The 16,781-nt window shown below is 42.7% G+C and overlaps 1 protein-coding gene across 1 annotated transcript in view; it reads right to left on the bottom strand.

Moving 5' to 3' along the window:
• The window catches only part of LOC116979186 (probable global transcription activator SNF2L1), a 92,098-nt gene that overhangs the window by 44,278 nt on the left and 31,039 nt on the right, over window positions 1-16,781 (bottom strand). Inside the window, exons 6-12 of the mRNA XM_033030731.1 lie at window positions 13,922-14,022; window positions 12,880-13,059; window positions 7,098-7,253; window positions 6,125-6,256; window positions 5,833-5,901; window positions 3,441-3,550; window positions 355-581 (exon numbers count right to left, since the gene is read on the bottom strand). Coding sequence (XP_032886622.1) covers window positions 355-581; window positions 3,441-3,550; window positions 5,833-5,901; window positions 6,125-6,256; window positions 7,098-7,253; window positions 12,880-13,059; window positions 13,922-14,022 — 975 coding nt within the window. The remainder of the gene's footprint in view (window positions 1-354; window positions 582-3,440; window positions 3,551-5,832; window positions 5,902-6,124; window positions 6,257-7,097; window positions 7,254-12,879; window positions 13,060-13,921; window positions 14,023-16,781) is intronic.

Below are 16,781 nucleotides of genomic sequence, written 5' to 3'. Positions count from 1 at the left end.
GAAGGGAATGGAGGGTTATGGTATGAGTGCAGGCAGGTGGGACTAAGGGAAAAAAGTTGTTCGGCACGGACTTGTAGGGCCGAGATGGCCTGTTTCCGTGCTGTGATTGTTATATTGTTATATGGTTATATGGATGACTGTCCGGCGCGGACTCGGTAGGCCGTAGGGCGCTGTATCTCGAAACTAAATAATAGTAAGAAATTTGTTGTTTCGTTTCTGAACATATGACAATAAAACGCTCTTGACTCGTCTTGAGGCACTGCAGGGAGAGAGTGCCACACGTGGTTAGCCTTCTGAAGCAAGAATTGGAAAACCTGGGGGGGGATCGATAGCTCGGGGCCTGCGAGTACCTACTTTGCTCTCTCAATTTGGGCAGCAGCTTATCCAGAACAACCATCTTGCCGCAGTTGAAGACCAGATGAGTATCTGTGGTGTAAGGAGGCCCGGGTTCAGCACCATCGAAGAGGTACGGGTGGTTGCAACACTTCCGCAGCTGCATCAAGATATTCAGCAGCCGCATTTTGTCCATTTTACCGGCAGAGTTTAGAATGTCTATATCCTTCATTAAAATTCTTGTGTACCTGAAAACAGCAGAAACAATATTAAAAACATTGTTTCAAAAGACCGCAAAACAAAACTGAGCATTTTATTTGTAGGAACTGCAAATGCTGGTTTGAACCGAGAGAAGGAATGGGTGACGGCCCTTCTTCAGACCCAAAACGTCACCCGTTCCTTCACTCCAGAGAGGCTGCCTGTCCCGCTGAGTTACTCCAGCTTTTTGTGTCTATCTTCAGTATTATATTTCACGTCCATGAAATGTCCAGTCAATTAAAGCTCAGATGGTTACCAGGTCCTTCAGAATCATCTCCAGCAAGATTCAATTTCACCACGAGAAGAAAAAGCGGCAAAATAAACAGGTTATAATTAGTCACAGTGCCCTCCATAATGTTTGGGACAAAGACCCATCATTTCTTTTATTTGCCTCTGTACTCCACAATTTGAGATTTGTAATAGAAAAAAATCATATGGTTAAAGTGCACATTGTCAGATTTTCATAACGCCCATTTTTATACATTTTGGTTTCACCAGGTAGAATATACCGCTGTGTTTATATATACATAGTCCCCCCATTTCAGGGCACCATAATGTTTGGGACACAGCAATGTCATGTAAATGAAAGTCGTCATGTTTAGTATTTTGTTGCATATCCTTTGCATGCACTGACTGCTTGAAGTCTGTGATTCATGGACATCACCAGTTGCTGGGTGTCTTCTCTGGTGATGCTCTGCCAGGCCTGTATCACAGCCATCTTTAGCTTATGCTTGTTTTGGGGGCTAGTCAGTTTTCTCTTCAGCAGAGAAAAGGCATGCTCAATTGGGTTCAGATCGGGTGATTGACTTGGCCACTCAAGAATTGACCATTTTTTAGCTTTGAAAAACTCCTTTGTTACTTCAGCAATATGTTTGGGATCATTGTCTTGCTGTAGAATGAACCACCGGCCAATGAGTTTTGAGGCATTTGTTTGAACTTGAGCAGATAGGATGTGTCTATACACTTCAGAATTTATTATGCTACTACCATCAGCAGTTATATCATCAATGAAGATAAGTGAGCCAGTACCTTCAGCAGCCATACATTCCCAGGCCATAACACCCCCACCACCGTGTTTCACAGATGAGGTGGTATGCTTTGGATCTTGGGCAGTTCCTTCTCTCCTCCATACTTTGCTCTTGCCATCACTCTGATATAAGTTAATCTTCGTCTCATCTGTCCACAAGACCTTTTCCAGAACTGTGGTTGCTCTTTTAAATACTTCTTGGCAAACCTGGCCATCCTATTTGTGCAGCTAACCAGTGGCTTGCATTTTGTAGTGTAGCCTCTGTATTTCTGTTCATAAAGTGTTCTGCAGACAGTGGTCATTGACTAATCCACACCTGACTCCTGAAGAGTGTTTCGGATCTGTCGGACAGGTGTTTGGGGATTTTTCTTTATTATAGAGAGAATTCTTTGTCGTCAGCTGTGGCGGTCTTCCTTGGCCTGCCAGTCCCTTTGCGATTAGTGAGCTCACCAGTGCTCTCTTTCTTCTTAATGTTGTTCCAAACAGTTGATTTTGGTAAGCCTAAGGTTTGGCTGATGTCTCTAACAGTTTTATTATTGGTTATCTGACAATGTGCACTTTCACCACATGTGATTTTTTTTCTATTACAAATCTCAAATTGTCGAGTACAGAGGCAAATAAATAAATGATGTGTCTTTGTCCCAAACATTAAGGAAGGCATTGTAAGTATCACCAGATTTGCTGTTTTGCCACAGATTCTTGCTATGGCAAGTAAATAAAACTGTGAGCTGGAGGGCTAATAGTTAGCATGGGACTTGACTTCAATGAGCTAACTGACTCACATGTTCTTCCCAAGAGAACCTTTAGACTTCCAGCTGAATTAACAGATAAACCTCCCTTTACACACCCTCAAAGGATTGTACCCCTGATGGAGCCAGTTTATAATTCAGCCCCCAAGGTGATTTTGCCTCTTTCAGTCACAGCTAGAGTACTCAACTGTGTAGCTTACCCATACAGAAAGGATGGGTTTAATAAAGATGCATCAGTTACAATTGGAGCACTGTTTTATTTTACAGTTGCTGAAGACTGCATCATATGAAGATATAAGCAAGCAATTAGACAGAAGGAACTACAGAGTGTTTAAGAACGAACTGCAGATGCTGGAAAATCGAAAGTACACAAAAATGCTGGAGAAACTCAGCGGGTGCAGCAGCATCTATGGAGCGAAGGAAATAGGCAACGTTTCGGGCCGAAACGTTGCCTATTTCCATCGCTCCATAGATGCTGCTGCACCCGCTGAGTTTCTCCAGCATTTTTGTGTACCACCGAAGGAACTACAGATGTTGGACATTTGCGTGGACCACAAAGTGCTGGAGTAACTCAACGGGTCTGGCAACATCTGTGGACGTGGATAGTACTGATGAAGGTCCTGAGCCGAAACATCGCTGATTCACGTTCTTCAGACCGGCTGCCTGACCCGCTGAATCATTCCAGTGCTTTGTGTTTTAAGAAAAGCATTCTAAGTGCTCTTCTTTTCTAAGTATGTATTCAAGATGCGTTCAAGAGAGAGTCAGATATAGCTCTTAGGGCTAACGGAGTCAAGGGATATGGAGAGAAAGCAGGAACAGGGGTATTGATTTTGGATGATCAGCCATGATCATATTGAATAGGGCCAAATGGCCTACGCCTGCACCTATTTCCTATGTTTCTATTAATAATGGACGTGAAACAAAGGGGGGGATGTTGAGCTCGGGTTCGCTCATTGCCAGGACATGGTTGCTGGAGAGAAATTTAAGAAGGACCACTTTAGAAACATAACTGCAAAGACTCCATGAAACTGACTCCAGAAAGTTAACACAAGCTTCAATAACTATCCACTCACCATTCCCTCTGCATTTTACTCAAACCAACGTAGATCTTGACTTCTTTTTTAGGGGGCAAACTTTTTTCCACCTCTGCTTTAATTCTCCGTAGCAAGAATGGTCGGAGCACCTGGAACATGTGTGACAAGGAGTACAGTCAATGGGGAGAAGGTATAAGCGCGCATTGCAAACTATGTACCCCGTGAAAGCAAGAGGTCCTTACCTTCATTGTGTCCAGGCTAGAGGAAAATGTGAATGGAACTAATGTCCGTGAAATGAAATGATGCATCCAGATGCGGGACTGTCATATATTGAAAGGTTGGAGCGACTGGGCTTGCATACACTGGAATTTAGAAGGATGAGAGGAGAACTTATTGAAATATATAAGATTATTAAGGGATTGGACACGCTAGAGGCAGGAAACATGTTCCCGATGTTGGGGGAGTCCGGGACCAGGGGCCACAGTTTAAGAATAAGGGGTTGGCCAGTTAGAACGGAGATGCGGAAAAACTATTTTCACTGAGAGTTATGAATCTGTGGAATTCTCTGCCTCAGAAGGCGGTGGAGGCCAATTCTCTGGATGCTTTCAAGAGAGTTAGATAGAGCTCTTAAAGATAGCATAGTCAAGGGATATGGAAGGCAGGGACTGGGGTACTGATTGTGGATGATCAGCCATGATCACAGTGAATGGCCGATGCTGGCTCGAAGCGCCGAATGGCCTACTCCTGCACCTATTGTCTATTGACAAATGGAAGGAAAACATTAAATAGCTAATTACTTTCGAAATGGAGTGAAAGTATAAATAGTGTTTTTGGTGGTACAAACGGATCTGAGAGAATCTTGGTACGTGTAATACAATGCATGAAAGTAATTAGGAGTATCAAAGTCAAGATGTTTTTAATATAACTTTACACAGAACTCCAGCACAGCGAGACTGTGCCTAGCATATTGTGTCCACATCTGTGTTTGTACACACAAGACTCACCAAGGGATGAAGGGGTTAACATTTTAAAACGGTGTTGGCCTAGTTTGGTTTAGTTTAGTTTAAAGATACAGAGCGGAAACAGACCCTATGGCCCACCGAGTCCACGCCGACCAGCGATCCCCGCACACTAACAGTATCCTACAACAAACTAGGGACAATTTACACTTATACCAAGCCAATTAACCTACAAACCTGTACGTCTTTGTAGTGTGGGGGGAAACCGAAGATCTTGGAGAAAACCCACGCGTACAAACTCCGTACAGACAGGACCCGTAGTTGGGATCGAACTGGAAGGCAGCTACCCTACTGCTGTGCCACCATGCCCCCTCAGGCAGATAACCCTTGTTATAATGGACCATGGAGGAAGGGGGGGAATGGTGTCCATTATTCATTGGACGCCATTCCCATAGCGGTGATTGTCCGCTATAACCGAGTAAGGAGATGTTAGTTCATATATATATTAAATGTTATGTCTAAGGTGGTGTATGAAAGAGAAAATGGATACTGAAAGCATGATAATAAAGCCACTTCCTGCAGTACTTCACATATTCTATCATGGATTCCATAGTTTATGGTAAGAGGTTCATATAAACAGTGAAAATAACGCATGTTATTCTTGATATGTCCTTGCCCATTGCCGCCACCTAGTGATCACTCAGACCGTTAAAAACAAAATCTGTTATAAAGATAGATACAAAATGCTGGAGTAACCTAGCGGGATAGGCAGCATCTCTGGAGAGAAGAAATGGGTGACGTTTAGGGTCAAGACTCTCCAGACTGAGAGACTGTCAGCCTGAAGAAGGGTCTCAACCCGAAACGTCACCCATTTCTTCTCTCCAGAGATGCTGCCTGTCCTGCTAGGTTACTCCAGCATTTTGTATCTATCTTTATAACAGATTTTGTTTTTAACGGCAGCAACTCCACCGCTGCGCCACCGTGCCACACCTTCTTTGATCTTTTTGAATCATATAAAGATCCCAAGGTGTTGACTTGGATGGGGGTGACAAGTAGAGTTGTATATACAGCTTTATTTTATGTTAATATCATTCCTTGCAGGTTACATTATATCTAGACTTACATTAATAATATAAGAAAAAGGAACTGCAGATGCTTTTTTATGCCAAAGATAGACACAAATTGCTGGAGTAACTCAGCGGGTCAGGCAGCATCGTTGGAGAAAATGGATAGGTGACATTTTGGGATGAGGCTCTTCTTTAGACCGAAGTCTGAAGAAGGGTCCTGACCCGAAACATCACCTATCCATGTTCTCCGGTGATGCTGCCTGACCTGCTGAGTCACTCCAGCAATTTGTGTCTACCTTTTACATTAATAATGCTCAGTTTAAACTTTGAAACATCGTACTTTGTTGTCATGGGATGGGATTGTTTCAGTTCCCTCTTTATTAGCAGGATTGATGATAAACTTACAGCATGCAGACGTTCCACTATTTGCTGATCCCCCAGGCAGTTGTTTGTATCAAACCACGAGTCAAAATCCTGTGGAGGGAAAGGAAATAAAAATGATTCTCTTCACAAGAATAGGAAATCCTTTTTCCCTGTGGCTATAATCAAATTATTTAAATAAGTACAAAGCCACATGAAGTTTCAGTTTTCTAACCCCATTTTAATCCCTTAACCAAGTGCTCTCTGAAAAAAGTCAGGCTTTGAGTCAGTTTAGTTTACTTTAGTTTAGACATCGACAAGTTCCCCAGACACTTACATCAGCAGAATTAAACACATCAGGCAGTAGGAAGTTCAGCAAAGCCCACAGCTCATGAAGATTATTCTGCAAAGGGGTTCCAGTCAGCAGCAGGCGATTTGTGGACTTAAACTCACGAACAATTTCAGATAGCTGTGAAGAGAAAGAGTGGTGCCAGAAGATAACAACTTTTAACAAACCAAGACCTCAGGAAATAAACACCATGATTACTTACACCCAAGTATATAGAAATTACCATTGAAAAATAGGCTGTTTTACCAAAACAGCACATTGATACTTATCTTCCAACGGAGCAATAAACTAAATTCTGTGTATTTGGCCTATCAGTATAAACACAGAACAGCGCCTTCGTACCACAATGTTCAAGTCGAACTTGGTTAAACTCATCTCCTCAGCCTGTCCGTGATCGATATCCCTCCATTCCCTGCATATCCGTGTGCCTTTCTTAAAGCCTCTTAAATGCCACTATCATATCTGCGTCTACCACCACCCTCTCGGTAAAAATAAAACCTGCCCCACACATCACCTTTAAACTTTGAATCTTCAACTCTGGCAGTACATCTTCTTAAGGGCCTGTCCCACGAGCATGCGACCTGCATGCGGCGAGCGCGGCCAAACCAGAAGCGGGGGCCGCGCGGAGGTCGAGTGAGTGACATGAAGTTCGAGAGAAGTCCGCGGGTAGTTCGCGCGTGACTGATGCGTATGGTGTCGAGGCGGCTGCGGGCCGGCAGGCCGTTGCCGCGCGGAATTTTTGAACACGGTCAGTTTTTCGGAGCCCCGCGCGATGTCGGTACCAGCTCCGCTCAACTCCATACGGCTCCGGCTCAAGCGACCACGTTAGGTCGCGCTTGACGCATGGAGTCGCATGCTGGTGGGACAGGCCCTTAACTGATAGAACATTATATCTTTGTGGTATAGAACGTCGTCAACTACTCGGATGTGAGAACGTTCCATCCATATTTAACATTCCTACCTTGGATTTTTCATTCTTGATTCTGTGAGCTTCGTCTATTACCAGGTATCTCCAATTGAACTTCTTGAAAACAGACTTTTCCTTTATGACCATTTCATACGATGTAACACAGACGTCCCATTCTCCTGGCATCATGATGTCCCGAATAAAGGCAGCCTGTTATCAAATGTGTAAAAATGTCATGAAAATCCAGTCACAATTTAACATCTTCCTCGGTACTCAACCAGAAGCATGATTATCAGTTCAAAAAAATTATGTTTATAAGTTTGTGTTTATGTTCATATATTCAAAAGTCATAGGAGCAGAATTAGGCCTTTCTGAAAGATCCATCAAGTCTATTCCGCCATTCAATCGTGGATGATCTACCTTCCCCTCTCAACCCCATTCTGGGACGACAGATGGCACAATGGGCTAAGTGTTCGGCTGGCAACAGGAAGGTAGCCGGTTCGAATCCCGCTTTGAGTGCATACTGTCGTTGTGTCCTTGGGCAAGACACTTCACCCACCTTTGCCTGTGTGTGAATGTGTGTGAGTGATTGGTGGTGGTCGGAGGGGCCGTAGGCGCAGATTGGCAGCCACGCTTCCGTCAGTCTGCCCCAGGGCAGCTGTGGCTACAGAAGTAGCTTACCACCACCGAGTGTGACTGAGGAGTGAATGAATAATGCGATGTAAAGCGCCTTGAGTATTAGAAAGGCGCTATATAAATCCCATCCATTATTATTATTATTCTCCTGCTTTCTCCTCATAACCCGTGCAACTTGTACTAATCAAGAATCTGTCAATCTCCGCTTTAAAAATATCCATTGACTTGGATAGACACAAAATGCTGGGGTAACTCAACGGGACAAGCAGCATCTCTGGAGCGAAGGAATGGGTGGCGTTTCGGGTTGAGACCCTTCTTCAGACTGTGACTTGACTTGGCCTCCACAGCCTTCTGTGGAAAATTCCATAGATTCACCACCCTCTGACTAAAGAAATTCCTCATCTCCTTTCTAAAGGTACGTCCTTTTATGAGTATAGAGGCTATGTCCCCTGGTCCTGGACTCCCACACTGGTGGAAACATCCTCTCCAAATCCACTCTATCCAGGCCAGATCTCAGGTCATAAATTATTTGTTTGACCTCTTCTGTTGCAATATATCTTCTCTTGAAGGTACAAAGTCTCGCCGAGCAATAATTCCCTGGGTCAAATAACTCGACATTCGGCACTTGTTCATCTGCGCGACCACTCTTGCGGTAAGTGATGTGTCATGTCATGACACCCCATGAAAACCTCCACAAATTACTGCACAATTTTCTGCTTGACCAGCACAATGCTGAATTTAAACTCCCCGGAGACAAATAAAAACATCAGTTTCTGAAGCATCTAAGCACCAAAAAAATTATTCTTCTGTAATCTGAGGCTGCAATAGCTGGTTACCTGTGTAATGTGTACCTATGTACCCACTCCTTCTCTCCAGCGATGCTACCTGTCCCGCTGAGTTAACCCGGCATTTTGTGTCTACCTATGTAGGTTGTTCCACTCCCTATTTACAGTTTATTTTGGTGCAAGAGTCAGATGTAGGAACACTAAATGTTGTGTTTTAATCCTCGTTAGCCATGGAACATTAAAATCAATGGAGGAGCTCTTAGCACTCCGAAAGAAACCAACTCATTCAATACACAGCAAATCTAACCTAGGATTGTCATTGGTATATAATATTTACAACACAGCAGAAAGCTATGGACCAGAGAACAGTGCAGCACAGGAAAAGGCCCTTCGGCCCACATCTGTGCCAAACATGATGCCAAGACCATCACGAATCTACCTCTACACAACCTGCATCCCTCCATTCCCTGCATATCCACGTGCCAATCCAAAAGTATTTTAAATGCCACTAACGCATCTGCTTCAACCACCACCTCCAGCAGCACATTCCAGGTGCTCATCATTCTCTGTGTATAAAGCTTGACCCGCATATCTCCTTTAAACATTGCCCCGTTCACTTTAAAACGATTCCCTCTAATAATTGATTTTTCCATCCTCGGAAAACGGTTGACTGTGTACCCGATTCGGTTGACTGTGCACGTCGGGTTGATCGCATTAGTCGAAACAGGGTGGATCACGTGAAGGTTGCAATCTTCTGACTGACGTGAGGCTTTTCCCTGGTGACATCAAAGTAGCTGATGCTGCCCTGACCTGGATGTCTACCCTTGACCTACAACTTCAGGCTGTGTATGCCCTACGCAAGCAAGAAGTAGACCCGATCTGTGCCTCTCATAATTTTTATATACTTCTAACAGGTCTCCTCGCAAGATGATTAAAATGGCCATTAATTTACGGGAATTAAACACTAAATTCCTTCCATTTGGCCTATAAATACATGACAATGAGATTTAAAAATCATGTTATATTGTGAATTCTTGTGTGAATGTTATTTGGACACTTAGGCTATTTAAAAATGTTAATCTTTTCTTAAGAAATGGATAGATGTTTAGATCTAGTAATTGAATCTTGTAATTAGCTACAATTAGGTAACTAACTAATTATATGCTTTAATTTAAGGTCATCCAAGTAAGATTGTTTCACATTTGTTTCAGAATGCTTCAATCTATAATAACTGAAAATGTATTTCAGTTCTCTTAATTTTTAAGAAAGTTATGGGCTTTTGACTGTCCTTGATCACAGCTTTTGTGTTCAGTCAATGGAAAAGCAATAGGGAACAAGATGCTAATTTCCGAGTATGAAAATGGCCATAACTTTTTTAATACTGAAGATATGAAAGTGAATTAGGTGTCAAATTAAATTTCTTTTTATGCTTTATCTGAAGGGATAAATTGCAGACTTGATTTTTTAAATCTCAAAATGTTGTAACATTGCTACTCTATCTACTTGTGTTGCCAGTATCTGGGAGTTATGGACTTGGACCCCAAGATCCCTTTGTACATCAATGCTGTTAAGGATCATCCCATTAATTTGACCTTTACATTTGACCTCCCAAAGTGCAACACCTCACACTTGCTTGGATTAGACTATATATTGATCAGATATGCTGACATCTCTATAGCTGAACGACCCATTTCCCCCCTATTTTCCGAAACGTTAAAAAGTTTTAGTTCCTAATGACGTAAAAATATTCAAGATTCTGCTTCCATCCTCTTTATATCTTAACAGCTCTTCACAGAAGTGAATTTCTCTCACTGTCACTCAAAAATGCAGTGATTTCTTTTAGATTTGCACTCTCGAATTACAGATCGAAACAGATTTTCCATTTTGTAATTATCAAATACCTTTCCAATTTGACAGTTTGACAATTGTTTTTAGCCTCCATTGTTCCTATCTTGTGGTGGTAATGCAATTTATTTTGTCTCCCTTCACAACCAAAGCAGCCTTTAATTAAGAGGTAGAGACAAGGAACTGCAGATGCTGGTTTACGAAATAAAAGTGCTGGAATAACTCAGTGGGTTAGGCAGCATCTCTGGAGAACATGGATAAGTGATGTTTTGGGCCAGGACCCTTCTTCAGACTCTTCTCTTGATGCCCGATGTATCATTTTAGGATGGTAAAATATTACCTTCTTTGGATTTTTTACTTATTTCCTTTCCCTTTCTAAGGCCCTCTTTTCTTTGGGGCCTGTTTTCTTTTCTTTTTTCTTTCCTTTCTTTTCTCTCACATTCTCAAGCACGCAGTTTACTTAAAGATCATCATTCATTTAATGCCAATTACTGCGGACTACACTTCACTACTAGCCCCATTCTTCTCTTCTTTCTCTTTTCTCTTATAAAAATAAAAAAATAATTTAAAAAAAATATGGTAAAATATTCCAGTTCCAGCATAACAATAGATTGTATAAATTCAGCGTTACTCACTCTGTACTCCACAATCTTACTTAAAAAAATTAGCTAAACAATAAGTGCTGAAGTAACGTAGCGGGTCAGGCAGCATCTCTAGAGGACATGGATAGACGATGTTTCAGATCGGGACCCTTCTTCAGACTCGATCTTTCAGGTTGGGGCCCTTCTGAGAAATAGTCCTGACACAAAATGTCGCTGATCCACGTCCTCCAGGGACATTACTTGACCTACTGAGTTACTTCAGCACTTGTGTTCTCCACAAAATTCCGTCTGCAGTTACTTGTGTGTCTCAGATAAAAAAAGCGGTTCATTTTATTTTTGTAATGCTCAGCTTTATCAACCTCTCCAATTTACAGATTTGCACATGTAGCCCTATTCTAAACTGTTTATTAACACCATTTACAACACCATTCGCATTTAATTAATTTGTTGCTTCATTCTCCCCTCTAGCAAGTTTCACATTCCTGCAAATTAATTTTCTTCAAATTAATTTTCATCAACCGTCCCATTACTAAATGTATTATAATGCATTCGTGTTCAAGAAGGAACTGCAGATGCTGGAAGATCGAAGGTACACAAAAATGCTGGAGAAACTCAGCGGGTGCAGCAGCATCATGTATTATAGTGCATCTCCCTGAAGTACCCTTTCAGTCCTTTATAGTTTTAAATTATCTGCAATCATCAGTATCTGAACTTGCTTCCAAGTGCAAATGATTTAAATATATTGAAGTCAGGGAGTCATACAGTGTGGAAACAGGCCGTTCGGCCCAACTTGCCCACTCTGCCCAACATGTCCCATGTACACTAGTCCCACCTGCCTGCATTTGGCCAACATCCCTCTAAACCTGTCCTGTCCATTTACCTGTCTAACTGTTTCTTAAACGTTGCGATAATCCTTGCCTCAACTACCTCCCCCGGCAACTCGTTCCATACACCCACCACCCTTTGTGTGAAGACTCATTATCAGTACTGAATAAGTGATTGAATACTTTCACCAAAGCTGATTCTTTGCCTAAATTGTAATCAACAGGTTCTGTATTCTGAACACACTGGAGTGCTGGTCCCATAACCAGGCTGATATTGCTGCGTTATAGTTCCCAATGTCCTGCAGGTATCACTATCACAGTCGACACGCGGACCATGACTGGTGACCGGACATCAGTCAGCACAATCCACGACCTGGGTTTAGTTTTAGTAAAGAGATATTAGGGCTTCACAATGGTGCAGCAATAGGGTTGTTGCCTTACAGTGCCAGAGACCGAGGTTCGATTCAAACCTCAGTTCTGTCTGAACGGAATTTGTACTTTCTCCCTGTGACTGCCCATTCAATCCGCGCCAACCAGCGATCCCCGCACACCAACACTATCCTACACACATTAGGGGCAATTTGCAATTTTCACCAAAGCCTAATTAACCTACAAACCTGCACGTCTTTGGAGTGTGGGAGGAAACCGGAGCACCTGGAGAAAATCCACGTGGTCACAAGGAGAACGTATAAACTCCATACAGACAGCACCCCTAGTCAGGATCAAGCCAGGTTCTCTGGCGCTATAATGCAGCAAATCCACCACTGCACCACTCTGATGCCCATCTAGTCTTTTCAATCTTTTATTTCAGATGTATTGCATTGTCTGAATTTGGATCTATACTTGTGTTAGTCAAGGGACGTCACAGGTTAAGATCAACGGCAATCCCTTCATCACAAGGATTGCTAGTATCTGCCAATTTGATCTTGTAGAAGGAATCACTGCTAAAGTTCATCTGTGTACGTTGTTGAACACTCTTGAAACTAAACCTCACAACCCTGAAGAGAAAGTAGGAAAAATGTCTGACGGTTCCGCAAAACGATTGCTCTTCTCATTTTTGTTTCATTTAAAGAATTTGACAAATCATCATCGCTGCAGAATAGGAAAGGTTGGTTTAGAGGTGTTCTTGAAGTATATTCCTTACCCGTTGGTCTTTATCTCCGATAAGGCAAACTGCACGGAGCGAAGGAACCCAGCGCTTGAACTCTTTTATCCAATTGTGCAAGGTGGACTTTGGCACCAACACCATATGTGGCCCAGGTACATTCCTGTAGTTCTTTAAGTAGCCAAGCAATGCGATGGTCTGTAGTGTCTTGCCAAGACCCTGAGTTTGTAACACAAGCAACATTTTAGATGTAGGATATCTTGACGAAATAATATTACTATTGAAACACAAAGGACGTGCTATAATACCAGGATAAGCGCTCAACAAAGAAAACCAAGCCCAAAGACTGCTTATACACATTTATGCTAAGAACAATAACTAACTCCATATGTAATAAAAAGCTATCCATATGCTAACAAGCACATAAAAAATGAACGTGTAGATGCAAGTATATTATTGGGGTTATTATGGACACCTCCCTTCACTGGTTTGGTTGCGTTCGGGCCACAATGCCTGCTCTCAACCCCTAGGCTACCAGTATCTGCTCAATAAAGGAAACTATGGGCGATTAATTCAAGTCAAGTCAAGAGAGTTTATTGTCATGTGCCCCAGATAGGACAATGAAATTCTTGCATTGCTGCAGCACAACAGAATATTGTAGGCATAAATACAGATCAGATCAGTGTGTCCATATACCATAGAATATATATATATACACACATAAATAAACAGATAAAGTGCAATAGGCTGTTATAGTTCAGTTTGTTGAAGTTGTGTTCACTCAAACAAATGCTAAACACTCGCATTCTGCCTTACACTTATCCTAGCCAATCATTAAACAGTCGTGGCGCCACAAATGTCAACCTCACATTAAACCGGGATACATTTACAAAGAAATACACACACCACGATTATACATTTCCTTTCTGCCCCCCAACTGTCACTAATCTAACAGGATGAATATGTCCAAGACCAGAGGGAATGCCTTATATCCCCCAAGTGTATCAACTTAATATTGACACTTTGATCTGATGTAAGCTCAACTCCGTAACAACGCTCTTCCTTAAATTCTCCTCCTTACCATTTCGTCGGCAAGAATACCATTGATTCCATTTTCATAAAGAGAAATCATCCAATTCAGTCCTCGTATTTGATAATCTCTGAGGGTTCCCGACTTCACATCTGGAATTCAAAGCAAAAATTGAAAAGAAACGTTGGACTTTATCCCCTTAATCACACTCGCATTTTTAATGCAGCTTCCAACACATAAAAGGCAGCTGTTTGATGATTGTGTCCATAATATTACATGATTACAGCAGCCGTCTGCCCTCAGAGGACTTATACAACACATTATTTGTATAATTGAGCAAAGAATGACATGATTTTCACTTGCTACAAAAGAATCACCGAGAGTGTGAGTGTACGGTGAGATATCAAAGTAATGCTGATGGATGGATTGAAAGAGACATCATGGAAACAGACCCTTCGGCCCACCGGGTCCACACGACCATCAACCAACCATTCGCATTAGTTCCATGTAATTTCAATTTTGCATCCATTCCCTACACACCTGGGGCAGTTTTACAGGGGCCAATTAACCTGCAAACCCTGCAGCTCTTTAGGATGTGGGAGGAGACCGATGCACGTGGAGGAAACCCACGTGGTCACAGGGAGAAGGTGCAAATTCCAGACAGACAGCACCCGAGGTCAGGATCAAACCAGTATCTCTCTCGCTCTGAGGCAACAGCTCGGCCAAATGTGCCACACTAGGAAATGACGTAAGGAATGGGCATGAGGGATCCTTCCACCTGTCTTCGGATGGATATACTTTGACCCTCACATACTGAAGGTCAATACACCAAGTATCACAAAAAAAACAAAGTAACTGAATTGTGATAATGGGACTTTGGTCACCAGGTATGAGAGGTGACAGCAATTTTATTGCCCAGAACTGAGGTGGCGCAGCGGTGGAGTTACTGCCTTACAGCGCCAGAGACCCTGGTTCGATCTTGACTACAGGTGCTCTCTGTGTGGAGTTTGTACGTTCTCACCGTGACCTGCGTGGGATTTCTTTGGGAGCTCCAGTTTCCTCCCACATTCCAAGGACGTGCAGATTTGTGGTTTAATTGGCTTCTGTAAAGTCTGCTAAAATTGTCCCGAGTGTAGGATAGAGCTAGTGTACGGGAATCGTTGGGCGGAGCGGACTCAGTGGGCCCTCCATTTCCCGTATGTCTGTGTGCTTATCTGAAGGCCTCCTAAAACAATAAAACCAATTTTCTGGAGTAACTCAGTGGGTCAGGCAACATTTTCTGGAGAACATGGACAGGCGATCTTTTGAGTCTGAAAAAGGGACCCGACCCAAAACGTTGTCTATTGATATCCTCCAGAGATGCTGTCTGATCTGCTGAGTTCCTCCAGCACTCTATGTTCCACACAATATTTCAGCATCTGCAGTTCCTCGTGTCTCAATTAACCAAATCTGTTCAGTACAGAGATTTAATGTGAAAAATATCTGGGGGAATAGATTGAAATGTGGGGAGAATACAGGAACATGGGGTTAAAGTAAAACTGATGATAATGGGTGGTCGACAGCGAGCATTGACTCACTGGGCCAAATGGTCTGCTTCCATGCTGTATGTGTACGCAATAATTAATACTGATCAACTGTCTTTAGCCTTCAGAGAAAACAGGCCCTTTGGCCCTCCAAGTCCGCGCCAACCAGCGATTCTCGTACACTAACACTTATCCGACACATTTGGGACAATTTAACATTTTTTTTACAGAAGCCAATTAGAGGGTGAGGCAGCATCTCTGGAGAGAAGGAATGGGCGACGTTTCTGGTCGAGACCCTTCTTCAAAGCTGTATGTCTTTGGAGTGTAGGAGGAAATCGGAGCACCCGGAGAAACCCATCGAGTCACAGGGAGAACGTACAAACTCCATACAGATGGCACCCATAGTCAGGATTGAACCCAGGTCTCTGGCGCTGTAAGGCACCGCCCCTCCACTGTGTTGCCACTATCGTACAACAGTTCAGGCTAGAACATGCTGATACTCATAATTTATATTCAAATCATTTTCAAGAATGACCTCCTGTAAGTATCCGATCAGTTAAAGACATGAGAAAGAAAATTATCCTATGATTCTGCCGGTTTACTGCAGTGCTCCTGAGTTACAGGAGGCCATCATAACGACAGCAGCGCCATTCACAGGAACCAAAAGGTATTGCATCTACACACATATGCTCTTTAGAATTGATTTTAAAAGAATGGGATTTCAATTCAATTGAAATACTCAGTGTTTGTAAGACCGGATTCAATTTACAATGAAAGAAAAACCCGTAAAACATTTATAAACATGTGTAGACAACGATTTACGAGAATGTTGCCAGGGCTAGAGGGCCTGAGCTCTTGGGAGAGGTTGGGCAGGCTTGTACACGAGAAGTGTTTGAGGTCTCTGGGCCTATACTTGCTGGAGTTTAGAAGGATGAGGGGAAGGGGGGGGGGGGGGAGATCTCATTGAAACCTACCGGATAATGAAAGGCCTAGATAGTTCAGTTCAGTTTATTGTCATGTGTACCGAGGTCTTGTGGCAATGAATTCCAGATTCACCACCCTCCTCAAGAAATTCCTCATCTCCTTTCTAAAGGTAGTTCCAGAGGCAACTGCCTCAGAATAAGTTCCTTCAGAATGTAGAGGAGGAGGAATTTATTTAGCCAGAGGGTGGTGAATCTGTGGAATTGCCACAGACAGCTGTGAAGGTCAAGTGATGGGCTGAATGGCCTAATTCTGCTCCTATGTCTTATGGATTTGATTCCTTGGAGCGCAGGAGGATGAGGGTTAGTCTTATGGAGGTGTATAAGGTCATGAGGGAATACATAGGGTAGATGTACAGAGTTTTTTATCCAGAGGAAGGGAAACAAGAACAGGGGATATGGGTTTCT

This window comes from Amblyraja radiata, chromosome 12 (genome assembly GCF_010909765.2).
Source record: "Amblyraja radiata isolate CabotCenter1 chromosome 12, sAmbRad1.1.pri, whole genome shotgun sequence".
NCBI lineage: Eukaryota > Metazoa > Chordata > Chondrichthyes > Rajiformes > Rajidae > Amblyraja > Amblyraja radiata.
This window is presented reverse-complemented; position numbering and strand designations above follow the sequence as displayed.